Below are 27500 nucleotides of genomic sequence, written 5' to 3'. Positions count from 1 at the left end.
TTTCGGGAGAACATCCTCACAGTAACACAACGTAAACGCAACACAACAAATACCCATACTCCTTTGTATTCATGACACATCCTGACTATTTTATACACCCCAAACCTCGCCCCCCCCCCCCCTGCGTCAGTAAGGTGGGCGGGGTTGGGGACGCGGGGGTGTAAAATATATTCAGGAGTGTCATGAATACAAAGGATTATGGGTATTAGTTGTGTTGCGTTTATGTTGTGTTACTGTGAGGATGTTCTCCCGAAATGTGTTTGTCAATCTTGTATTGTGTGGCTTCATAGCATGGCGCATATTAGTAAGTGTTAAAGTTGTTTATATCACAACCATCAGTGTACTCTGTATCACCCAGTATGCCTTTCAATCTCATACGTGTGATTGCGGAGGCTGTACACAACATGTTGCTGGACAAACAATCGGTTCGTACATGTTGTTGAAGATGTCTAAGGCAATGGCTTCACAGCACACCCATATTCTTGTCATCAGGATGAACGCTATTGAATAGTCGCGAGAACGTTAGCGGCTCCAATTGACTACATTACACTGTGAGACAGTTTTGAATAGCTCTGTGATTGGTAAAGGTGGCCAACCTCTGATGAAATTCAGCGGGCGGTTGGCGGGCGGGTACGGTCCCAATAAAAAGTTGGTTCGGGTGGATGGCGGGTGGATGACGACTTTGGTGACGCGGATGCGGATTATATAATTGCCTATCCGCGCATCTCTAGTGGACGCTGTCTTTGCTCCACAGTAAGTCTTTCCTGTCGTCCAGCATTCTGGTTTTGTTTACTTCGTAGTTCAGCTTTAGTTTTGTTCCGCAAAGCCTTCCCTATGCTTCAAAGCCTTTTCTTAGGGGCACCCACCTTTTGTATATTTTTTTCTTTAAGCATTAAATACCTTTTTTACCTTCACACTGTCTCCTGCTGTTTACAGGATCTACAAAGCAATTAGCTACCTGCTGCCATCTACTGATATGGGAGAGTATTACACGGTTACTCTAGACCAGTGGTCCCCAAACACCGGGCAGAAGAATTTTTTATGAATTTTTATTTAAAAAAAAAATATATATATATATATATATATATATTTTTTTTTTCAATGTATTAAATCAACATAAAAAACAATATGCACTTAAAATTAGTGCACCAAGCACAAAAAGCTCCCTTTTTCATGACAAAAACGTCCCTTTTTCATGACAAAGAAAAAAAAAAAAAAAAGGACATCCCTCCACCCCCCCACCCGGGCCGCGGGACAAATTATTAAGCGTCGACCGGTCCGCGGATACAAAAAGGTTGGGGACCATGCTCTAGACAACACCGACACATCATTTGCAGACTACAATTACAGGTTTGCAAAAAATATTTTTTACCCCAAACAGGTGAAATTAGATCATCTCCCACGGCACACCAGATCGTATCTCACGCGCGGCACAGTGGTTGAAAACACTGCTTTAAGGCACGCCCCCAATATTGTTGCCTGGATGGAAATCGGGGGAAATTCGGGAGAATGGTTGCCCCGAGAGATTTTCGAGAGGGGCACTGAATTTCGGGAGTCTCCCGGGAAAATCGTGAGGGTTGGCAATTATTAATTAAAGGGGAACATTATCACATTTTCAAAAGGGTTAAAAACAATACAAATCAGTTCCCAGTGGCTTGTTTTATTTTTCAAAGTTTTTTTTCTAAATTCTACACCTCCCGGAATATCCCTAAAAAAAGCTTTAAAGTTCTTGATTTTCGCTATTTGCGATGCGACTGTCCATTTCCCTGTGACGTCATACAGTGCTGCCAATACAAACAACATGGCGGTTACCACAGCAAGATATAGCGACATTAGCTCGGATTCAGACCCGGATTTCAGCGGTTCAAGCAAGTCAACAGATTACGCATGTATTGAAACAGATGGTCGGAGTATGGAGGCAGATAGCAAAAACGAAACTAAAGAAGAAATTGAAGCTATTGAGCGAATAGCTATTGACGCTATTCGGCCATAGCATGGGTGTACCTAATGAAGTGGCCCATAGCATGGCTGCCTTATTAGCATCGCCGGTAAAATGTGCGGACCAAACGATCAGGACTTTTGCAACTTAAATCCGTTGATTGGTAAGTGTTTGTTTCGCATTATATGTGGGTATCTCGTTTCAAATGTACATACAGCTAGCGTAAATAGCATGTTAGCATCGATTAGCGTAGCATGTTAGCATCGATTAGCTGGCAGTTATGCCCTGACCAAAATGCTTGATTAGCACATATGTCAACAACATCAACAAAACTCACCTTTGTGATTTCGTTGACTTAATAGTTGCAAATGCATCTGCAGGTTATCCATACATCTCTGTGCCATGTCTGTCTTAGCAACGCCGGTAAAATGTGAAGACACAAATTCAATGGGGGTCTGGCGGCAGATTTTTTGCCAGTGGTGCAACTTGAATCCCTCCCTGTTAGTGTTGTTACACCCTCCGACAACACACCGACGAGGCATGATGTCTCCAAGGTTCCGAAAAATAGTCGATAAAACGGAAAATAACAGAGCTGAGGATGGGTGTTTGTAATGTGAAAATGAAAATGGCGGGTGTTTTACCTCGGTGACGTCACGTTCTGACGTCATCGCTAAAAGACCGATAAACAGAAAGGCGTTTGATTTGCCAAAATTCACCCATTTAGGGTTCGGAAATCGGTTAAAAAAATACATGGTCTTTTTTCTGCAACATCAAGGTATATATTGACGCTTGCATAGGTTTGGTGATAATGTTCCCCTTTAAGGCATGTACATAAATATTTGCAAAATCTTTCTGGGTAAATAACTAATTTCACATCACATATATCTGCGGCTCGGTGCAGCTATTATATGAACAAATAGGTTTTTTCCCTAAAATGTTATAAACTTCTACAAACCGGTGCGCTCTGTAGTCCGGATGTTACGCACTGCACTAAATTACGAGGCAAAACCCAAACGGTGGGAGACACAATGCATAGTGTTCCGCTTTGAAAATGCAAATGTTTAATGAGTCGCATGAAAACTGGCCAACTGTATCCTGTTTGAAATGTTCCAACACGGCTAACCGAGAGGATGCAAATTGCAAGTAGAGACGCTGAAATGAAACAGCTGAGCACACAGTGGGTGTGCAGCCCGTGTGTGCACGAGTGTGATGAAGGTTCCTCTTCACTGCAGGCCAGGCGGGCCCCAGGGGGATGTTTGGATGGCACTCCTGCCAGACACACCGTGTTCTCACTTGTCAAGGTTGATTAGATACTGGATGAAAGTGATCCCCCCCTCCCCCCCCCTCCACCCCCACGCCTCTCTTTGGCGACTGGTCACAGCGCAGATAGCTGTGTTCATGTCCCCTCGATGACACACTTGGGGAAACGTCAAAAAGGCTGATTACTGCTCACTGGGAATCCGTTCATTCTGTGTCACATCAGTGGTTAATAGCTCTAAACCACTGCCAGAACCATAACACACGCTGACAGTGTTCTGAAAATTACTTTAAAAAAGTTATTCATTATACAAACCCCGTTTCCGTATGAGTTGGGAAATTGTGTTCGATGTAAATATAAACAGAATACAACCATTTGCAAATCATTTTCAACCCATATTCAGTTGAATATGCTACAAAGACAACATATTTGATGTTAAAACTAACAAACTTTTTTTTTTTTTTTGCAAATAATCATGAACTTTAGAATTTGATGCCAGCAACACGTGACAAAGAATTCGGGAAAGGTGGCCATAAATACCGATAAAGTTGAGGAATGCTCACCAAACACTTATTTGGAACATCCCACAGTTTAGTAAACTGGCCCGGCCGTATTGGCATGTATTGTAATGTTAATATTTCATCATTGATATATAAACTATCAGACTGCGTGGTCGGTAGTAGTGGGTTTCAGTAGGCCTTTAAGCACTTCCTGTTCATCTTCGCATGTTGGCACTTCACCATCAAAAACGTTTAGCAAAGCAAGAGTGTTTCCTCAAACCGCCACATTGGTGACATCCACAACTGCCACAACACATTCATTTATCATCATTTAAATATTACAATTATGTAATAAACAAAACAAAATGGCACCGAAGTACATGTCAAATTACTTCCTTAACGTAAATGACCGCCATAACCACAACACCAGGGGGAGCTCCACAAACCACGTTGAACCCAGATTTCGATCTAACAAAGGTCTTAACTCATTCTCTTTCTATGCCACATCAATGTGGAATGCACTCCCAACAGGTGTAAAAGTAAGTGCATGTCTATCCTCCTTCAAAACCGCTCTAAAACAACACCTCCAGGCAACTTCAACAACTTCAACACTTTACTAATACCCTCCTCCATTCAAATCTCATCTCCTCGGATTATAAACAACTCAAATGTACTTCTAATGTATATACTTGTTCTTATGCTATGTGAACTCACTATGTTCTCTGCTGGTTGTACATATCCTACTAAATCAGACCTACACTGTTTCAATGTCCATTTCTCTGTTGATGCAATTGTTGATGACTGAAGTACTGATATCAACCAAAGCTCCTCATCCCAACCCCCCGGATTGTAAATAATGTAAATAATTCAATGTACATACTATGATGAGTAACTTGTGTGATGACTGTATTATGTTGATAGTATATATTTGTACCATGAATTGGTTAACGTGGACCCCGACTTAAACAAGTTGAAAAACTTATTCGGGTGTTACCATTTAGTGGTCAATTGTACGGAATATGTACTGTACTGTGCAATCTACTAATAAAAGTATCAATCAAAAACCACGGCCGAAATCAATCTAACAAAACCGCAAACTTACCCTATGTGAACATGGTAGATTTAAGCATAGAACAATTTCACAATGGAGTTCAGGGTGCACATGGCGCCGTCAACCAAGAACTCTAACTACAAAGGCGATGGTCAAGTTGACTTAAGTCTTTGCATCTTACCGTTTTGTTATTTTATCCGTTGAGGTGATAATTTACAATTAAAGACGGTACTATGGATCGATACTGCATCAGTCTGCTGCCAGCCACAACAAGAGCGGCGGATTGCTGGCACCTGCGCTGATTGGAGTAGCGGCAGCCAATCCAGAAAGCGCTTTAAGTAAACCGACACCGTGACACGTCATCTTTAAACACTGTCATGCGTGACGTGGGCTATACATCAATCAATCAATCAATCAATCAATGTTTACTTATATAGCCCTAAATCACTAGTGTCTCAAAGGGCTGCACAAACCACCACGACATCCTCGGTAGGCCCACATAAGGGCAAGGAAAACTCACACCCAGTGGGACGTCGGTGACAATGATGACTATGAGAACCTTGGAGAGGAGGTAAGCAACATGAATTACTAGTGCGACATCCAGTGGACACGTATGGAACAGCAGTTTCTTTCAGTAAAAAAAATTGCAGCTCATTTTATACTTCAACCCATCTTGCAGGCCGCTGGCCGGATTAAGCCTGTTCTTGGGCCGTAACAGCGCCTGTACATTTGACACTCCTGTTGGACAAACTTATTTGTAATTTGGACGCGACAATATTGTGCAAATTTGCGAGTATTAGCCTGCAAGCCTCGCTGCCTTTGCCGTGACAAGAGGAAGTGTTTGTTGGCACAGAGGAGTCAACATGTGTTGTGTGCATACGTACGCTTCAACACCAACACACACACACACACACACACACACACACACACACACACACACACACACACACACACACACACACACACACACACGTCGCATGTTTTATCAACGTTTACCCCGGCTCTCGCTCTCACCTCCTCCGCCGTCCTTCTCCTCCTCCTCGATGCTGTTCTTGATGCCGTCGTACTCCTCGTCGATGTTCTGGTTGCCCCGGATCTGGCTGAGCACTCGCCGGGCTTTCTGGGTCAGCCCGCGCTGGATCAGCCAACGAGGGCTCTCGGGCAGGAAGAGGAATCCCACAAACTGGAGAACAGCGGGCGCCACCGACAGGCCCAGCATGTACCTGGGGAGGCGGAGGAGGGGAGAGATGTCAAGGCTTGATTTAAATCCTTCTGCCTCAAACCGCCGCATTGGTGACATCCACAACTGCCACAACACATTCATTTATCATCATTTAAATATTATAATTATGTAATAAACAACACAAAATGGCACCATGGCCGAAATCAATCTAACAAAACCGCAAACTTACCCTATGTGAACATGGTAGATTCAAGCATCAAACAATTTTACAATGGAGTTCAGGGTGCACATGGCGCCGTCAACCAAGAACTCTAACTACAAAGGCGATGGTCACGTTGACTTCAGTCTTTGCATCTTACCGTTTTGTTATTTTATCCGTTGAGGTGATAATTTAACTTACATCGTATTACAATATACATTTTAATAAATTCTATAACATCAGTGAATGAATGTTGGCCTCATTCTTGTGAGAATCTTGTGTGTGACTACCATGAATTGATTAACGTGGACCCCGACTTAAACAAGCTGAAAAACTTATTCGGGTGTTACCATCCATCCATCCATCCATTTTCTACCGCTTATTCCCTTTTTGGGTCGCTGGCGCCTATCTCAGCTACAATCGGGCGGAAGGCAGGGTACACCCTGGACAAGTCGCCACCTCATCGCAGGGCCAACACAGATAGACAGACAACATTCACACACACATTCACACACTAGGGCCAATTTAGTGTTGCCAATCAACCTATCCCCAGGTGCATGTCTTTGGAAGTGGGAGGAAGCCGGAGTATCCGGAGGGAACCCACGCATTCACGGGGAGAACATGCAAACTCCACACAGAAAGATCCCGAGCCTGGATTTGAACCCAGGACTGCAGGAACTTCGTATTGTGAGGCAGACGCACTAACCCCTCTGCCACCGTGAAGCCCGGGTGTTACCATTTAGTGGTCAATTGTACGGAATATGTACTGAACTGTGCAATCTACTAATAAAAGTATCAATCAATCAATCAATCAATCAAAAAAAGACTAGTCTATAAAATCCGCTCCTCCTCCCTGATACCGAAGTACATGTTGAACTACTTGGAGGAGGGGATAAAACACCAGGGGGAGCTCCACAAAACACGTTAAATCCAGATTCCGATCAAACAAAGGTCTTAAAGGCCTACTGAAATGAGATTTTCTTATTTAAACGGGGATAGCAGGTCCATTCTATGTGTCATACTTGATCATTTCGCGATATTGCCATATTTTTGCTGAAAGGATTTAGTAGAGAACATCCACGATAAAGTTCGCAACTTTTGGTCGCTAATAAAAAAGCCTTGCCTGTACCGGAAGTCGCAGATGATGACGTCACCGGTGTGAGCCTCCAGCGTCAAGAGCTATTCGGACCGAGAAAACGACAATTTCCCCATTAATTTGAGCGAGGATGAAAGATTCGTAAATGATGATATTGACAGTGAAGGACTAGAAGAAAACAAAAAAAGGCGGATTCATTGGGACGGATTCAGATGTTTTTAGACACATTTACTAGGATAATTCTGGGAAATCCCTTCTCTTTCTATTGTGTTGCTAGTGTTTTAGTGAGATTAAATAGTACCTGATAGTCGGAGGGGTGTGTTGACGCCAGTCTCTGAGGGAAGTCGACGGCAGCTGCATGGACGGCGCAAGCTCAGAGGCGACTTTTTACCACAATTTTCTCACCGAAAGTGGTCGGGAACCATGTTCGCTTGACCGCTCTGATCCATAGTAAAGCTTCACCTCCGGGAATTTTAAACAAGGAAACACCGTGTGTTTGTGTGGCTAAAGGCTAAAGCTTCCCGACACCGTCTTTCTACTTTGACGTCTCCATTATTAATTGAACAAATTGCAAAAGATTCAGCAACACAGATGTCCAGAATACTGTTTAATTGCGCGATGAAAAGAGACGACTTTTAACCGCAAATGGTGCTGAGCTAATATGTCCTCTACAGTCCGTGACGTCACACACACGCGTCATCATTCCGCGACTCCGCGGGAAATTAAAAATTGTAATTTAGTCAACTAAAAAGGCCGTATTGGCATGTGTTGCAATGATTAATATTTCATCATTGATATATAAACTATCAGACTGTGTGGTCGGTAGTAGTGGGTTTCAGTAGGTCTTTAATTAATTCTCTTTCTATGCCACATCAATGTGGAATGCACTCCCAACAGGTATAAAAGTAAGTGCATCTCTATCCTCCTTCAAAAGTGCTCTAAAACAACACCTCCAGGCAACTTCAACCCTTTACTAATACCCTCCTCCATTCACATCCCATCTCCCCGGATTATAAATAACTTAATGTAAATAATCAAATGTACTTCTAATGTATATACTTGTTCTTATGCTATGTGAACTCACTATGTTCTCTGCTGGCTGTACATATCCTACTAAGTAAGCCCTACACTGTTTCAATGTCCATTTCTTTGTTGATGACTGAAGTTCTGATATCAACCAAAGCTCCTCATCCCACCCCCCGGATTGTAAATAATGTAAATAATTCAATGTATATACTATGATGATTAATTTGTGTGATGACTGTATTATGCTGATAGTATATTAGATTAGATTAGATAGTACTTTATGTATTCCGTCAGGAGAGTTCCTTCAGGAAAATTACAATTTTCAGCACAATCCCATTCAAGATCAGACAAACATTACAGGGAGACAGAACAGGATCGCTGACGGGTCTGCCGGCTTCCAGCGCCCCTTACAAAAAAGATGACATACAGGTAAATGGGGGGGGGGGGGGGGGGAGAAAAGAATAAAAGATTAAAATAAAATAAAATAAAAATCGGTCTTAGCCTGGGGCCTGGAGTGGGGGTGCAGACTGAGGCCAAGGGGGGAAAAAAAACCAAACAAAAAAAAACGACTCATAGCTATAGTACACATCCCTCTTACATGTGTGTAAGAGGGAAACATCAAACATCAAAGAACACAGAGGACATCAAAGACATTAAAGCAGCAGATACAACCAGACACTTCTACATACAGCTATGAATAAAAAGTAAAATAAACATATCCACTGTGGTGGCCTCTGCGGTGTTCCACGCCATCGTCTGCTGGGGTGGATATTTGTACCATGAATTGATTATTGGGACCTCGACTTAAACAAGTTGAAAAATGTATTCGGGTGTTACCATTTAGTGGTCAATTTTACGGAATATGTACTGAACTGTGCAATATACTAATAAAAGTTTCAATCATTGAAGAGTAGGATTAGTTGAATAATCCAGGAATAGCTGCAGTGTAGCGTCTGGGAGCAGATAATACCGTATACTTTCTTTCTCTTTCTGACTTAAAAATGAGGAAACGTCATTCATAACGCATTTTTTACACTCATTCTAAGTGACGGATGAGGCAAAAACTGCATATTGGGCGGCATACATGCAATTTACAGTGTCTAGACAAGCAAACCTCTGAAACACTACACGGTCACAGAGAGGAAAATGGCTCTTTAATTGCGTCCACTTAAGCGCACAATCAGTTTTGTTCTGAGAAAGGGGCTGCTTGCAGGGTGCAGGAGGATGGAATGGATGAAGGGGGAAAGCATGCCTTACTGTAAAAGTGTCCGCAGCTAATTTTTCAAAAGGCTTGCGGCACATTCTAAAAATACTGTGACCAAAGAAAAAAAAAAAAACATTAAATAGAGGAATAAAGGAGTAAATGGATGGAATCTATCGAGAAAAAAACTTGCGATGTTGCTGTTTTTTTAAAGGAGGCGTTCAAAAAATTATAATAATTAATCAAAATCAATGTTATAAATTATTGACATATACATATACAACGAGAGTTAAAAAAAAATCAGACTAAAAGGTGTTTGTAATCCAAAATCATAATCAATATGTATTATTTTCAAATTTAGATCTGTTGATTATACGTTTTTAATATTTGTTCATGTTTTTTTGTTTTTTTTACATTTGTTTTATAATTCCCCTTTGTCAAAGAAAACTTTTTTTGAAGAGATTTAAACGTTGAAAGAAAAAAAATATAAATGAGTTGTTTTTCAACATTTTTTATGGCGGGTCTCTGGGACCAATTAGAATAGAATAGAGTTTTATTGTCATTATTGCAGTGAACAGGTTTAAAGAACAACAAAATTGGAGCAGATCCTCTAAGACAGTGGCCCCCAACCACCGGGCCGCGGCTCGTTTGGTACCGGGCCACAGAATAATTTTTTATAAATTTTAATATTTTTTTTATTTAGAAAAAAAAATTATATATGTATATTTTTTTTATTTAATCAACATAAAAAACACAAGATACACTTACAATTAGTGCACCAACCCCAAAAACCTCCCTTTTTCATGACAAAGAAAAAAAAAGAAAAAAAAAAGGAAGTGCCCTCTAGGAGCTAAAATATGTGCTAAAGTGTCCTCCCAGGAGCCAAGACACTTAATAAAGTCACCTTTTAGGAGTCAAAACGCTTGCTAAAGTGCCCTCTAGGAGCTAAAATATGTGCTAAAGTGTCCTCCCAGGAGTCAAGACACTTAATAAAGTCACCTTTTAGGAGTCAAAACGCTTGCTAAAGTGCCCTGTAGGAACTAAAATATGTGCCAAAGTATCTTCCTGGGAGCCAAAATGCCTGCTAAAGGAGCCAAAATGCTAGCTGAAGTGCCCTGTAAGAGGTAAGATATGTGCTAGAGTGCCCTCTAAAAGGCAATATATGTGCTAAAGTAACCTCTAAGAGCCAAGTTACGTGCTAAAGTGCCCTCCCTGGAGCCAAGACACTTAATAAAGTCATTTTTTAGGAGTCAAAACTCTTGCTAAAGTGCCCTGTAGGAGCTAAAATATGTGCCAAAGTATCCTCCTGGGAGCCAAAACGCCTGCTAAAGGAGCCAAAATTCTAGCTGAAGTGCCCTGTAAGAGGTAAGATATGTGCTAAGGTGCCCTCTAAAAGGCAAGATATGTGCTAAAGTAACCTCTAAGAGCCAAGTTACGTGCTAAAGTGCCCTCCCGGGATCCAAAACACTTAATAAAGTCACCTTTTTAGGAGTCAAAACTCTTGCCAAAATGCCCTCTAGGAGCAAAAATATGTGCTAAAGTACCCATCTGGGAGCCAAAACGCCTACTAAAGTGCTATTTTTGGAGGCAAAATGCCAACTAAAGTGCTCTCTGAGAGGCAAGATATGTGCTAAAGTGACCTCTCAGAGCCAAGATTCATGCTAAAGTGCCCTATCCGGAGTCAAAACACTTAATAATTCCACTTTTAGGAGTCAAAACACTTGCTAAAGTGCCCTCTAGGAGCTAAAATATGTGCTAAAGTGCCCTCCCGGGAGCCAAGACACTTAATAAAGTTACCTTTTAGGAGTCAAAATGCTTGCTTATGTGCCCTTTAGGAGCTGAAAAATGTGCCAAAATAACCTCCTGGGAGCCAAAACGCCCGCTAAAGTGCTCTCTTATGAGCCAAAATACTAGCTAAAGTGCCCTCTAAGAGGCAAGATATGTGCTAAAGTGCCGTCCTGGGAGCCAAAACACTTAATAAAGTCACCTTTTAGGAGTCAAAACACTTGCTAAAGTGCCCTCTAGGAACTAAAATATGTGCCAAAGTAACCTCCTGGGAGCCAAAACACCTGCTAAAGTGCTCTCTTAGGAACCAAAATGCAAACTAAAGTGCCATCTAAGAGCCAAAATACGTCCTCAAGTGCCCTCTCGGGAGTCAAACCACTTAATTAGCCTTTAAGGAGTCGAAACGCTTGCTAAAGTGCCCTCTAGGAGCTAAAATATGTGCTAAACTGCCCTCCCGGGAGCCCAAACACTCAATAAAGTAATCTTTTAGGAGTCAAACTGCTTGATAAAGTGCCCTCTAGGAACTAAAATATGTGCCATAGTAACCTCCTGGGAGCCAAAACACCTGCTGAAGTGCTCTCTTAGGAACCAAAATGCAAACTAAAGTGCCCTCTAAGAGCCAAAATACGTGCTCAAGTGCCCCCTCGGGAGTCAAAACACTTAATAAAGTCACCTTTTAGGAGTCGAAACGCTTGTTTAAGTGCCCTCTGGGATCAAAAATGTGCGCTAAAGTACCCTCCTGGGAGCCAAAACACATGCTAAAGTGCTATCTTAGGAGCCCAAAAACTAGCTAAAGTGCCCCCTAGGAGGCAAGATACGTGCTAAAGTGCTGTCCCGGGAGCCGAAACACATAATAAAGTCACCTTTTAGGATTCAAAACGCTTGCTTAAGGGCCCTCTGGGAGCAAAAATATGTGCTAAAGTACCCTCCTGGGAGCCAAAACACATGCTAAAGTGCTCTCTTAGGAGCCAAAATACTAGCTAAAGTGCCCTCTAAGACGCAAGATATGTGCTAAAGTACCCTCTAAGAGCCAAGGTAAGTGCTCAAGTGCCCTCTCGGGAGTCAAACCAATTAATTAATTCGCCTTTTAGGAGTCGAAACGTTTGCTAAAGTGCCCTCTAGGAGCTAAAATATGTGCTCAAGTGCCCTCCCGGAAGCCAAAACACTTAATAAAGTCACCTTTTAGGAGTCAAAACGTGTGCTAAAGTCCCCCCTAGGAACTAAATCGTGTGCCAAAGTAACCTCCTGGGAGCCAAAACACCTGCTAAAGTGCTCTCTTAGGAACCAAAATGCAAACAAAAGTGCCCTTTAAGAGCCAAAATACTAGCTAAAGTGCCCTCTAAGAGGCAAGATATGTGCTAAAGTGCTCTCTAAGAACTAAGTAACATGCTAAAGTACCCTTTCGGGAGTCAAAACACTTAATCCCCCTTTAAGGAGTCGAAACACTTAATAAAGTCACCTTTTAGGAGTCAAACTGCTTGCTAAAGTGCCCTCTAGGAACTAAAATATGTGCCAAAGTAGCCTCCTGGGAGCCAAAACACCTGCTAAAGTGCTCTCTTAGGAACCAAAATGCAAACTAAAGTGCCCTCTAAGAGCGAAGATACGTGCTCAAGTGCCCTCTCGTGAGTCAAACCACTTAATTAGCCTTTTAGGAGTCAAAACGATTGCTAAAGTGCTCTCTAAGAGCTACAATATGTGCTAAAGTGCCCTCCTGGGAGCCAAAACACTTAATAAAGTCACCTTTTAAGAGTCAAACTGCTTGATAAAGTGCCCTCTAGGAACTAAAATATGTGCCAAAGTAACCTCTGGGAAAACACCTGCTAAAGTGCTCTCTTAGGAACCAAAATGCAAACTAAAGTGCCCTCTAAGAGCGAAGATACGTGCTCAAGTGCCCTCTCGTGAGTCAAACCACTTAATTAGCCTTTTAGGAGTCAAAACGCTTGCTAAAGTGCTCTCTAAGAGCTACAATATGTGCTAAAGTGCCCTCCCGGGAGCCAAAACACTTAATAAAGTCACCTTTTAGGAGTCAAAACACTTGCTAAAGTGCCCTCTAGGAACTAAAATATGTGCCAAAGTAACCTCCTGGGAGCCAAAACACCTGCTAAAGTGCTCTCTTAGGAACCAAAATGCAAACTAAAGTGCCATCTAAGAGCCAAAATACGTGCTCAAGTGCCCTCTCGGGAGTCAAACCACTTAATTAGCCTTTTAGGAGTCGAAACGCTTGCTAAAGTGCCCCCTAGGAGCACAAATATGTGCTAAAATGTCCTCCCGGGAGCCAAAACACTCAATAAAGTCATCTTTTAGGAGTCAAACTGCTTGATAAAGTGCCCTCTAGGAACTAAAATATGTGCCATAGTAACCTCCTGGAAGCCAAAACACCTGCTAAAGTGCTCTCTTAGGAGCCAAAATACTAGCTAAAGTGCCCTCTAAGAGGCAATATATGTGCAAAAGTGCCCTCTAAGAGGCAATATATGTGCTAAAGTGCTGTCCCGGGAGTCGAAACACTTAATAAAGTCACCTTTTAGGAGTCAAACTGCTTGCTAAAGTGCCCTCTGGGAGAAAAATATGTGCTAAAGTACCCTCCTGGGAGCCAAAACACATGCTAAAGTGCTCTCTTAGGAGCCAAAATACTAGCTAAAGTGCCCTCTAAGACGCAAGATATGTGCTAAAGTACCCTCTAAGAGCCAAGGTAAGTGCTCAAGTGCCCTCTCGGGAGTCAAACCAATTAATTAATTCGCCTTTTGGGAGTCGAAACATTTGCTAAAGTGCCCTCTAGGAGCTAAAATATGTGCTCAAGTGCCCTCCCGGAAGCCAAAACACTTAATAAAGTCACCTTTTAGGAGTCAAAACGTGTGCTAAAGTCCCCCCTAGGAACTAAATCGTGTGCCAAAGTAACCTCCTGGGAGCCAAAACACCTGCTAAAGTGCTCTCTTAGGAACCAAAATGCAAACAAAAGTGCCCTTTAAGAGCCAAAATACTAGCTAAAGTGCCCTCTAAGAGGCAAGATATGTGCTAAAGTGCTCTCTAAGAACTAAGTAACATGCTAAAGTACCCTTTCGGGAGTCAAAACACTTAATCCCCCTTTAAGGAGTCAAAACACTTAATAAAGTCACCTTTTAGGAGTCAAACTGCTTGCTAAAGTGCCCTCTAGGAACTAAAATATGTGCCAAAGTAACCTCCTGGGAGCCAAAACACCTGCTAAAGTGCTCTCTTAGGAACCAAAATGCAAACTAAAGTGCCCTCTAAGAGCGAAGATACGTGCTCAAGTGCCCTCTCGGGAGTCAAACCACTTAATTAGCCTTTTAGGAGTCGAAACGCTTGCTAAAGTGCCCTCTAGGAGCTAAAATATGTGCTAAAGTGCCCTCCCGGGAGCCAAAACACTTAATAAAGTCACCTTTTAGGAGTCAAAACGCTTGCTAAAGTGCTCTCTAGGAGCTAAAATATGTGCTAAAGTGCCCTCCTGGGAGCCAAACCACTTAATAAAGTCACCTTTTAGGAGTCAAACTGCTTGATAAAGTGTTCTCTAGTAAATAAAATATGTGCCAAAGTAACCTCCTGGGAGCCAAAGCACCTGCTAAAGTGCTCTCTTAGGAACCAATATGCTAACTAAAGTGCCCTTTAAGAGCCAAAATACTAGCTAAAGTGCCCTCTAAGAGGCAATATATGTGCTAAAGCGCTCTCTAAGAACTAAGTAACGTGCTAAAGTACCTTTTCCGGAGTCAAAACACTTAATCCCCCTTTAAGGAGTCAAAACCCTTAACAAAGTCACCTTTTAGGAGTCAAACTGCTTGATAAAGTGCCCTCTAGGAACTAAAATATGTGCCAAAGTAACCTCCTGGGAGCCAAAACACCTGCTAAAGTGCTCTCTTAGGAACCAAAATGCAAACTAAAGTGCCCTTTAAGAGCCAAAACACTTAATAAAGTTACCTTTTAGGAGTCAAAACGCTTGCTAAAGTGCTCTCTAGGAGCTAAAATATTTGCTAAAGTGCCCTCCTGGGAGCCAAAACACTTAATAAAGTCACCTTTTAGGAGTCGAAACGCTTGCTAAAGTGCCTTCTAGGAACTAAAATATGTGCCAACTCAAAGTAACCTCCCGGGAGCCAAAACACCTGCTAAAGTGCTCTCTTAGGAACCAAAATGCAAACTAAAGTGCCCTCTAAGAGCGAAGATACGTGCTCAAGTGCCCTCTTGGGAGTCAAACCACTTAATTAATTTGCCTTTTAGGAGTCAAAACGCTTGCTTAAGTGCCCTCTAGGAGCTAAAATATGTGCTAAAGTGCCCTCCCGGGAGCCAAAGCACTTAACAAAGTCACCTTTTAGGAGTCAAACTGCTTGATATGTATTGTATGTGAATCAAGCTCCATAGCCCTCTAGGAACTAAAATATGTGCCAAAGAAACCTCTGGGAAAACACCTGCTAAAGTGCTCTCTTAGGAACCAAAATGCAAACTAAAGTGCCCTCTAAGAGCGAAGATACGTGCTCAAGTGCCCTCTCGGGAGTCAAACCACTTAATTAGCCTTTTAGGAGTCGAAACGCTTGCTTAAGTGCCCTCTAGGAGCTAAAATATGTGCTAAAGTGCCCTCTAGGAACTAAAATATGTGCCAAAGTAACCTTATGGGAGCCAAAACACCTGCTAAAGTGCTCTCTTAGGAACCAAAATGCAAACTAAAGTGCCCTTTAAGAGCCAAAATACTAGCTAAAGTGCCCTCTAAGAGCCAAAATACTAGTTAGAGTGCCCTCTAAGAGGCAATATATGTGCTAAAGTGCTCTCTAAGAACTAAGTAACATGCTAAAGTACCCTTTCGGGAGTCAAAACACTTAATCCCCCTTTAAGGAGTCGAAACACTTGCTAAAGTACCCTCCTGGGAGCCAAAACGCCTGCTCAAGAGCGTGCCTGGGAGCCAAAACACATAAAACACTGTGTGATGTTCTTTCGCATCAGAGCTGTACCTTGAAAAACAATTTTAGATGTCGGAATTTCTCTTGTCTGCAACATCAAGCAGAAAGGACAGCCTTTCTCTACTCTGACATTTCCCAACTCAGCATGCAAACACTGCAAATGGGCTTTAAAAGTAGTTGAGATGAGACTGCACTGCATGGTCATAATGTGCAGAAGTCTGCATGCCTTGACATTTTGCTTTAGTGCCCCTTTGCCATTTGATACCACGGCCGATGATATCGTGCATCACGCCGCGTACGTCACGGCGAAACAAACGTGTGTCCGACACAAAAGAATCGTCTCGCGGATTTCTCCCGCGTGCGTGTCTGACCTCCAGCCGTCGCGCTGCAAGTAGCTGAAGGCGCCGTCGACGACGCTGGCGACGAACTGTCCGCCGGTGATGAAGAGGGTGTTGACGGTCACCAACTGGCCGCGGAGGTGCGGCGGCGAGGCCTCTGCGATGTACACGGGCACCGTCATGGAGGCGATTCCTGCGGCGTGGGAGAGGCGAGAGACAGCGAGATCAACAAGATGGCAACGGAAAACACCTAGAAATCATTTTGACAAGAATACAAAGTTTGCAGGGGGAATCAAACACGTGCTAATCTGCGTGTTGGTAAAATAAAATAAAAACAGGACAGTGTGAGGGTTTATTTCCAAAGCAATGTGGGAAAAAAAAAGGTCATTACTTTTGAATGATTAGGAGCATTTTTACAAAAAAACAAAAGTAGCACTTGTTGCTAGGCAGAATTCATAGGCCCGCCACAAGTACATTTAGAGCCACTACAAGTGCAAACATTTTTAAATTTTTGCAATACAGGAAGTTTAGTCTAGCTGTGAATCCTTGGGAACCACATGATTTGATTCAATTCGATTCTTGGGAGTAGGGTTGTCATGATTCGATATTTGAATCGGATCGGCCGCCGATATTTGCCAAAAAATGCATATCGGCAAGGCATGGTTAAATGCAGATCCAGATCCAGTTTTTTTTTTAAATCCGGTCCGTGTTTTCCAACACACCGATTTAAATACATAAATGATAAATGGGTTGTACTTGTATAGCGCTTTTCTACCTTCAAGATACTCAAATCACTTTGACACTACTTCCACATTTACCCATTCACACACACATAGAGGGAGCTGCAATGCAAGTCGCCACATTCCACTATTCTGCTGCTCCCTACGCTCCGTTCTGCATTTTCCAGCACACCTTCAACACATCCACAGGTCTGTGATGTCAGCTGTGCGGGATTATTTTACCCTACAAAACAAAAAAGATGAAGAGGTGGAGTGCAAAACATGCCACAATAAAGTCAAGCGTGGTGGTAAAGTTGTAAGACATTTTAATGACTCTTTAGAGTGAGAGGCTTTTTAGCACTCATTCATGAACACAGGAGCAGGCTTACACGTTAGCATCTTGAAGTGTTCGTCTTTGTTAGAAAGAATCTCCCCATTATGCTTGGACTTCAAGTGTTGACCCCCCCTGACTGGGGCAAACAATTGAAAGGAATGTGTAGATAGTTTTTTTTTTAAGTTTACACTTGTTCAAGAGCAAGTATTGAAGCTGAGTTATAGACATTTTATCCCAGTCAGGTTGTTTGTGTGTTTTGCTTTTTTTAAAATAATGTTTACAGCATTATTTTCACTTTATAATGTTCACTTTTTTACTGTTTAATGATGCCATTTCTGTTTGTCATGTATAATTTTTTGTATTTTGTGTTTATCCTTGAATACCAACCATTGTGTATTATTCAAACTCACCTAATTCAGCTGGCTAGTTGTTATCAAGAGTACTGAAACCCTTTTCAACATGAATCTGAAAACTAAGAGTCAAGCATTATATATATATATATATATATATATATATATACATATATATATATATATATAAATACTTGACTTTCAGTGAATTCTAGCTATATATATGTATTTATTTAATTTTATATATATAAATAAAATAAATACTTGAATTTCAGTGTTCATTTATTTACACATATACACACACATAACACTCATCTACTCATTGAGTTAAGGGTTGAATTGTCCATCCTTGTTCTATTCTCTGTCACTATTTTTCTAACCATATGCATGTACAGTAGATGGCAGTATTGTCCTGTTTAAGAGTGTCACAACATTGCTGTTTACGGCAGACGGACGGCTTTACGGTAGACGAAAACGTGACTGCTGTTGTTGTGTGTTGTTACCGCGCTGGGAGGACATTACTGAAACTGCCTAACAATAAACCCACATAAGAAACCCTTGATCATTTTACAGTTATAACGTCATTTGGCAGGCACGCTGTTTATATTGTGGGAAAGCGGACGTGAAAACAGGCTGTCCTCACTCAGGTCTCCAGCTCCGCCTGAATTTCGGGAGAAAATTTGTCCCGGGAGGTTTTCCGGAAAATCCAGAAGGGTTGGCAAGTATCACTACGAGCCTCCATGGAAATGCAACAGGCACGCACACAATAATAATTCCCACACAGTTATGTGATTTTAGAGTAGAAATCAATTTGGTTATGTACATTTTCGTTTGTTAAAAATCTCATTTGTTAGCACAAATTCAAAACGATCGAAAGGCTAATTTTCCTTAGCATCTCAATGGGCACGTCCATTGTAAGTTAGCATTAAGCTAACGGTGTAGGCGCCAACTTTTGATTTTTTTTTTTTTTTTGCTGTCGTTAGACCGATTTACGGTAAAATCACATTGGGTACTTTTGCTTTATTACATCATTGAGTGTAAAGCGAGTGCTTCGTGGTCACAAATTAAATGTGACAGAATGTTCTTCTGTGACCATAGCTTAGGACCTTTGACCCGTTAAAAATCCAAGCTCCAAATATAACCATCTTGAGGACACCGCTGAACAATCCGAAGTGCATTTTGCTCCACGTGGAGGTAACACAAGACCACGGTGTTCTGCAGCTGGCTCCTGATAAGCTCTATTAATAGCCTGCTTGCCATGCACCCCCACCCTCATCCTCCTCCCATCACTTCTTCTTCGTGCTCACGTCCGCCCTGCCCTGACTGGCCATCCGGGCCTTACGTGGCTACCTGTTGCTATGGCAACCCCCGTCTCAGGAAACCAGCCGGTCGGGTAATACGCGGATGGCAACTTTTGGGAAGACGAATCCAATAATACACAAACAGGTTGGATACTCCGAAAAGATGGAGGCATGGGAATGCTTTACGTCTGACATCGTTATGAGGAAGAAAAACACTTGAATCATTAAAAGGCCCAAAATGACCCAAAATCACAGCTTCATCGTTTTAATATTTACTGAGCTGTCGACCTGAAGACAAATAAGATGTTGATCAAGATAAAGAAAGACCTCTGTTGATGCCATCCTACATACTTGCCAACATTGAGACCTCCGATTTCGGAAGGTGGGGGCTGGGGGGCGTGGTTAAGAGGGGAGGAGTATATTTAAAGCTATCCATCCATCCATTTTCTACCGCTTATTCCCTTTGGGGTCGCTGGTGCCTAACTCAGCTACAATCGGACAAGTCGCCATCTCATCGCAGTACGAATGAATGAATGAATGGTTTATTTTGAGCCATGCAAACAAAACAAAAAAATGACATTAAATACATTATTTTTACACCTACATTGAAAACATAACATGTGACTAATCTTTTGTAGATGTCAAGATTGGCTTAAAAGGGAGTGGGAGGAAGTAAACTTATTTGGTCCCACCCCTATACATATACAATATATATATACACAATATATAATACAATAATACATATAATATAATTCAATTCAGTGGTTGCTGCATAGATGCTATATATTATCTATATATAATACATTTAAATTCACACACACTTACATATATACATATGTACACACACATATATACACAACACACACATATGTACACACATATATACAATCCATATACATATATACATACATATACACACATAATTACATACATATGCACATGCATATACTAAAAACACACACACCTATATAAATACTATATATATAATCCATCCATCCCATCCATTTTCTACCGCTTATTCCCTATCGGGGTCAGCTACAATCGGGCGGAAGGCAGGGTACACCCTGGACAAGTCGCCACCTCATCACAGGGCCAACACAGATAGACAGACAACATTCACACTCACATTCACACACTAGGGCCAATTTAGTGTTGCCAATCAACCTATCCCCAGGTGCATGTCTTTGGAAGTGGGAGGAAGCCGGAGTACCCGGAGGGAACCCACGCAGATCCCGAGCCTGGATTTGAACCCAGGACTGCAGGAACTTCGTATTGTGAGGCAGACGCACTAACCCCTCTGCCACCGTGAAGCCTATATATATATAATAGTATATATAATATACACTTTTGTCTAAACGTTAACAGTTTTTGGTGCCTATGGGAACAAGCTTTCATTTTGACTGTGATATTAGTGGTTAATAGTGTAGTATGTGTAAACATCTTTATTTATAATTAAATCACTTGTTTATTTTTCAACAAGTTTTTAGTTATTTTTATAACTTTTTTTCCAAATAGTTCAAGAAAGTCCACTACAAATGAGCAATATTTTGCACTGTTATACAATTGAATAAATCAGAAACTGACGACATAGTGCTGTATTTTACTTCTTTATCTTTTTTTTTTCCCAACTAAAAATGCTTTGTTTTTAGGGGGTACTTGAATAACAAAAATGTTCACAGGCGGTACATCTCTGAAAAAAGGTTAAGAACCACTGCTGTAAAAGCCGTAGATGTTATTGTCATATGCATGCACAGAAGATGGCAGTATTGTCCTGTTTAAGAGTGTCACAACATTGCTGTTTACGGCAGATGAACTGCTTTACGGTAGACGAAAACGTGACTGCTGTTGTTGTGTGTTGTTGCCGCGCTGGGAGGACGTTAATGAAACTGCCGAACAATAAACCCACATAAAAAACCAAGAACTCGCCCTCGATCATTCTACAGTTATAACGTCATTGGGCAGGCACTCTGTTTATATTGTGGGAAAGCGGACGTGAAAACAGGCTGTCGACACGTCACTCGGGCCCGCATGGAGCTGGGAGGGGCGTGGCCTCCAGCTCCGCCTGAATTTCGGGAATCTCCCGGAAAATCCAGGAGGGTTGGCAAGCATGCCATCCTAGCAAAAACACCTTGTGGAAGTTTTAGGCTGAACCACTGATCAAGCTTTGTTAAGTCAATTTACATGCACATAACTGAGTGATTGCGCCCAGTTAAGGTCCAATTGTTGAAAAGCACATGCTAAAATGGCCTCTAGGAAGACAAAACACATGCTAAAGTGCCCTTATTGGGAGAAACCTGCATGCTAAATGAGCCAAAATGCATGTTAGAGTATCTCCAGGGAGCCAAAATGTGGGGTAAACAGCCCTCTTGGGTGCCAAAACACATGCTCAACTGCTCTCTGGAGAGCCAAATTGTGTGCTCAACGGCTTTCTGGGGAGCTAAAATGTGTGCTAAAGTGCTCTCTGAGGAGCCAAAATGTGTGCTAAAGTGCTCTCTGGGGAGCCAAAATGCATGTTGGAGTAGTCTGCAGGGACACAAACTGCGGGGCCTTCCAAGGAGCCAAAACACATGCTCAACTGCTCTCTGTGGAGCCAAAATGTGTGCTAAAGTACTCTGGGGAGCCAAAATGTGGACTAAAATGCTATCTGGGGAGCCAAAATATAGGCAAAAGTGCCCTCATGGGAGCCAAAATGTGTGCTAAAGAGCCCTTTTGGGGGCAAAAATACTTACAATAGTGCCCTCATGGGAAACTAACGTGTGCTTAAGTCCTCTATTGAAAGCCGAGATTTATGCTAAAGTTCTCTCTTGGGAGCCAAAATGTGACCTGAAGTGCTCTTTTAGGAGCCAAAATGCATGTTGGAGTACTCTGCAGGGACCCAAAATGGTATAAACATCCTTCCAAGTGTGACGTTTGGCTGGCATTGTGGGGATGCGGTTGCGTTCTCTCGTGGATGGAGGCGGAATAACACAGCGTGAAGGTAAGAATGATGATTTATTTCTACTATAAAATCAGACTAGGAACAATAACACTTGCACAAGGCACTACAAACAAAACCAACAAAACTAGCATGTGAGCTAGAAAGAACTAAGGACGATAGCACATAAGCTAGGGAAACAAACAAGGAATAGCGTGGAAGCTAAGGAGTACAAAAAGGTATTTACCACAAGCGGAGATAGCGACGTCACCTGTTGCATAAACTGTTTAGACTGCGAGGACGAATGAACAAAGGAGGCTCGCTTAAATAAGGACAAAAATGAGGAGGCAGGTGCGCGTACAAAACACAAGGCAGGTGACACTAATATGTAACCATGGCAAAGAAACAAAACAGGAAGTGCCACCAGGAACTAAGGAAGTCAAATAAGACGAGATACAAAAACAGAACCAAAACCAGAATACCAAAACACATACTCAACTGCTCTCTGTGGAGCCAAAATGTGTGCTAAAGTGCTCTGGGGAGACAAAATGTGTACTGAAGTGCTCTCTGGGGAGACAAAATGTGTGCTAAACTGCTCTCTTGGAAGCCAAAATGTGTGTTAAATTTCTCTCTTGGGAGCCAAAATATAGGCAAAAGTGCCCTCATGGGAGCCAAAATGTGTGCTAAAGTGCCCTTTTGGGAGCAAAAATACATGCAATAGTGCCCTCCTGGGTACCAACATGTGTGCCTAAGTCCTCTTTTGAAAGCCGAGATGTATGCTAAAGTGCTCTCTTGGGAGCCAAAATGTATGCTGAAGTGCTCTCTTGGGAGAATTGCGTCCTAAATTGTGCTGTAATGAGCCAAAATACATGGTAAAGTCCAGTCTTTTTGGCCAAAATGTATGCTAAAGTGCCTCGTGGGAACCAAAACATATGTTCAAGTGTTCAATAAAAGAAATATGTGCTAAAGAGCCCTCCTGAAAGACAAAACCCGTGCTAATTTGTGCACCTCGGAGTCAAAACGCTTGCGAGACTTAAGCGTTGAAAGTAAAGAAAAAAACCTATGACTCATTTTTAACACTTTTTTGAGTGGCATCCATTATATTGGTGGAATTTGTTTTTAAAACTGTCACTGCTCAAAAAATTTGAATCAAAATCTGTCACGCCCATGGGATCATGTTTTGTTTTGGTCATGTTTGTTTTTGTTTTTTGGACATTCAGTTGTTGTTCCTGCACTTCCTTGTTTTTCATATTCCTCAACTGCCTTCATGCCATGCCATTGCTGTATTATCATTCTGTCCATGCCAAATAAGTTTTTTTTTTTTAGGTCACAGTTATTGAGTTTTGTGTTTTACGCCTTGGATCTAGTTTTTGTTGTCAGTAGTCAAGTTTGTTCTCCGCCATTGTGCGCGCCATTTGTTTGCCTTTTTGTTACCTATAGTGCTTAAAAATAAACATGTACTTACATTCACGTCTGGCTCGTGCCAATTTTCCTTTGCGTCGGAAAAACAATCCAAGTCATAGTCCTAGTCCTGACAAAATCAGTGTAATGAATTATTCACTTAATTACTTACACAACAAATATTGCACTTTTAAAAGTATTGCATATTTTGTCTTTTTGCCGCCATAACAACAGGTTTTCTTTGACAAAAAGGACATTAAAAAAAGTATTATCTGGAAACGGTTGATTGGCAACACTAAATGGTGTGAATGTGAGTGTGAATGTTGTCTGTCTGTGTTGGCCCTGCGATGAGGTGGCGACTTGTCCAGGGTGTACACCGGCTTCCACCCGATTGTAGCTGAGATAGGCTCCAGTGTCCCCCGCGACCCCGAAGGGAATAAGCGGTAGAAAATGAATGAATGGATGATTTTTATTATTATTATTATTATGTTATCTTAAAGTATATCGACATATACTGCATGCTTTGTTTTTGGATTGACTCGCTTGCTCTCAGGCAGATACTTCCCCGGAACCGTCCATCAGTGCCGACGGCGAGGAGGTTAGCCAGCGCCGAGCATGGAGGAAGCTAATTAGGGTTCCCGGGAATAAAAAAAAAAATCCCGGGTGATGAAGAAGCCATCCACTCTCCGGTGGCAGAAAGCCCATGAGTGGTGATTTGATTCAGCGGCGAGAAATGAGATATATCCACTCGTAATCAGATTCGGCAAGATCGGTTTTGTTTGAGTCGAAACGGCGTGTGGCAGCACGGAGACAGTACAAGTAGCTTAATAGAATTTTGGAGCTTTTCATGAAAGCCCTTTAGGAGAACTTGATGCAGCAGTACTAGGGTGGTGCATTCAAAGCATCAGCGTTTTTGTTGTTTTCCTGTACAGTTCTTAAAAATTGAGCATGGGTTGGTGTGCACACACAAAAAAAAAAAAATCGATTCTCATCCGAATCACGATTGTTATTCATCCATCCATTTACTACCGCTTGGCCCTTTCGGGGTCGCTGAAGCTTAATGGCTTATACTTGTAGAGCGTTTCTACCTTTTTAAGGAACTCAAAGTGCTTTGACACTATTTCCACATTCACCCATTCACTCCAACATTCACACACTGATGGCGGAAGCTGCCATGCAAGGTGCTAACCAGGACCCATCAGGAGCAAGGGTGAAGTGTCTTGCTCAAGGACACAACGGACGTGACTAGGATGGTAGCTAGGTCTTTGTTGTCATTGCAACAAGTACAACATTTTTGTTTACAGCACAAACCCGTTCAAGATTAGACAAACAAAAAGTGTACGGGGTTACAGAAGAGTAATGCTGATGGGTCGCCACAAGGAGCCCCGTAAAAGATGGGAAAAGGTAAAACGCTGGGGGAGAAAATAAGAAAAAAAATTCCTAAGGGAGGCCTAGTCTGGAGTGGAAAATAAACCTCTGTGCAATGCACACATAAACAAGATACATTTGATCACGACAAACTCGCAACACAGGGGCAGGGAGTTGGGGCCCTGGAAGGCGACTGCTGCTTTGAAGCGCTGCCATCCAAACATCACCCCAAGGGGAAAAAGTGGTGGTGAAGGCGTGGGGGGTTTGTGAGTGTATGCCCAATTGTCTTGGGTGTGATGATGTAATCAACGATCTAAGTTCGACTCCAGGTGTCGTGAAGGAGGGAGGGTGGTCAAAAGCGTCTATCTCTATCGGGGGTGTTTTTCAAAACATCCCGGTCCTGCGTCAAGGCCGTTCGAGGGAGTCAAATCGTAGATTAGGATGTTTGTTTTTCTCGAGCAGGCAAAAACAATGAATTGTCTGTTCTATTCGCCCATGCTGGATGCTCTCAAATTCAATTCAATTTTCCTTTTCAGCAAGCTTCTCCATTATGTGATCCATCTTGCGATTCAGTTCAGAAATCGCCACAGTCTGTGTTCCCACAGCCCTGATAAACCATCCATTGTGACCTACAGCCTTTGGGCTCCTTGAGTGGCTGCCATCGTCTTACGAATTTGAGGATACACCAGATTAATGCCCAGCCCAATCAGCCAGTGCCCCGCGATCACGGTTCTAAATAGGTAGAGTTTTCTTCCACTGAGAGGCACATGATTCTCCATTTATCCCAGGAGTCTCTCAGGTACCCCGCAGCAATGGTTCCATCAGGGCAGCCAGGCTCCCCCGAAACTCTCTTCCTCGTCAAAAAGACTTAGTCATTTGCGTCGAGAGTCCAGCTGATCATATCCATGTCTGATGTTTTAGATTTGAGGACAGCGCAAAGAAAGAGGCTTCAAAAAAGTTCAGACAAGACAAAAAAATGAAGAGAGTAAGCTGGGAAAGGAGGGAGCAGAGAAAAATGCGACCAGGAACCCTCAGGTTTCTGGCACAGCCACTCTCCCAACTGCCACGCCGTCCCCAACTCAGCTGCATTCTGGCGGTAGGTGGGGTACACCCTGGACAAGTCGCCACCTCATCGCAGGGCCAACACAGATAGACAACATTCACACACTAGGGCCAATTTAGTGTTGCCAATCAACCTATCCCCAGGTGCATGTCTTTGGAAGTGGGAAGAAGCCGGAGTACCCGGAGGGAACCCACGCATTCACGGGGAGAACATGCAAACTCCACACCGAAAGATCCCGAGCGCAGGATTGAACCCAGGACCTTTGTATTGTGAGACAGATGCACTAACCCCTCTTTCACTGTGCTGCCATGATTGTTATTCATCTTCATTTTTAAATTGATTTATCATTTTTAAAAACTAATTAAAAAAATTTACATTTTATTTAATAAGAACACATTCTTTCAAAAAGAATTAGGTCATTTCTATGCAACTTGAAAAAAGCTTTGCTAATCTGTAACTTGTTTTGAAAAAAAAATTATAACTATCATACCAAAAAATACATTGCAAGAATCGGTTTGAATCGAGAATAAGGTAAAAGTGCCTTATTGCAGTGAAACTTACCAAGGGACATAAATATTAACATTGCTGTACGTATATGTTTGACCAAGCAGATTTGGACACATTTTCAGTAGACCCATAATAAATTCATAAAAGAACCAAACTTCATGAAGGTTTTTTGTGACCAGAAAGAATGTGCTCCAATCACTATCACAAAAAAATAAGAGTTATAGAATTTATTAGAAACTCAAGACAGCCATGACATTATGTTCTTTACAAGTGTATGTAAACTTTTGACCACAACTATGTGTGTATATATATGTTACGGCTACTCTGTCGTTCCAAAGTTTCGAAAAAATAAAAATAAAGATTGCGGAGTAGCCTTGAGGAGGAGGTTTTATGACGCACTAAATTCTTCAATAAGCACTCGCTGAGATACTTCCAGATTCAAAATGTCGATAATTTATTTTCACAAACAAAAATATTATCCGTGGTTGACTTTCTATATAATCAAAATAAACTTATTTAGTGGTAAACAAACTATAGCACTCCTCACTCCTTCAGCATGACGGACATACAAAGGCAGCGTCCAGCTGGACTGTCTTCTTAATCATAGGAGGAGGAAGTGGCTCACCAGGAAGAGCGTGAGCAGCTGAACACAATCAGTCACTCATAATCCATCTAAAACATCCAATAATTAATCAACATCATCATTGGAATTATTGGATTAGATTGTCAAAAAAAAAAAAATAATAATATAGATAGGCGCCCACATCATACACACACTATATATATATATATATATATATATATATATATATATATATATATATATATATATATATATATATATATATATATGTATGTATGTTTGTATGTGTGGGAAAAATCACAAGATTACTTCATTTCTACAGAACTGTTTCATGAGGGGTTCCCTCAATCGTCAGGATCGTCAATCTCCTGACGATTGAGGGAACCCCTCATTAAACAGTTACTGTATGTAGAGATGAAGTAGTCTTGTGATTTTTTCCACACATACATATTGCGCTCTACCATGGTATCGAGCACTATTCTCTGG

The 27500-nt window shown here is 41.9% G+C and overlaps 1 protein-coding gene across 2 annotated transcripts in view; it reads right to left on the bottom strand.

Annotated features, from left to right (window-relative positions):
* Window positions 1–27500, bottom strand: part of LOC133561169 (proton myo-inositol cotransporter-like) — a 250512-nt gene that overhangs the window by 98994 nt on the left and 124018 nt on the right. For both annotated transcript variants that reach the window (XR_009808600.1, XM_061914444.1), the window contains exons 10-11: window positions 16508–16667; window positions 5763–5971 (exon numbers count right to left, since the gene is read on the bottom strand). Coding sequence is in view for 1 of the 2 variants with exons in the window: in XM_061914444.1 (XP_061770428.1) it covers window positions 5763–5971; window positions 16508–16667 (369 nt within the window). In the remaining variant the exon portion in view is untranslated. The remainder of the gene's footprint in view (window positions 1–5762; window positions 5972–16507; window positions 16668–27500) is intronic.

The sequence above is a fragment of the Nerophis ophidion genome, linkage group LG10, assembly GCF_033978795.1.
Source record: "Nerophis ophidion isolate RoL-2023_Sa linkage group LG10, RoL_Noph_v1.0, whole genome shotgun sequence".
NCBI classification, from domain to species: Eukaryota; Metazoa; Chordata; class Actinopteri; order Syngnathiformes; family Syngnathidae; genus Nerophis; species Nerophis ophidion.
The sequence above is the reverse complement of the archived record's forward strand: the minus strand, read 5'-3'. Positions and strand labels throughout refer to the sequence as shown.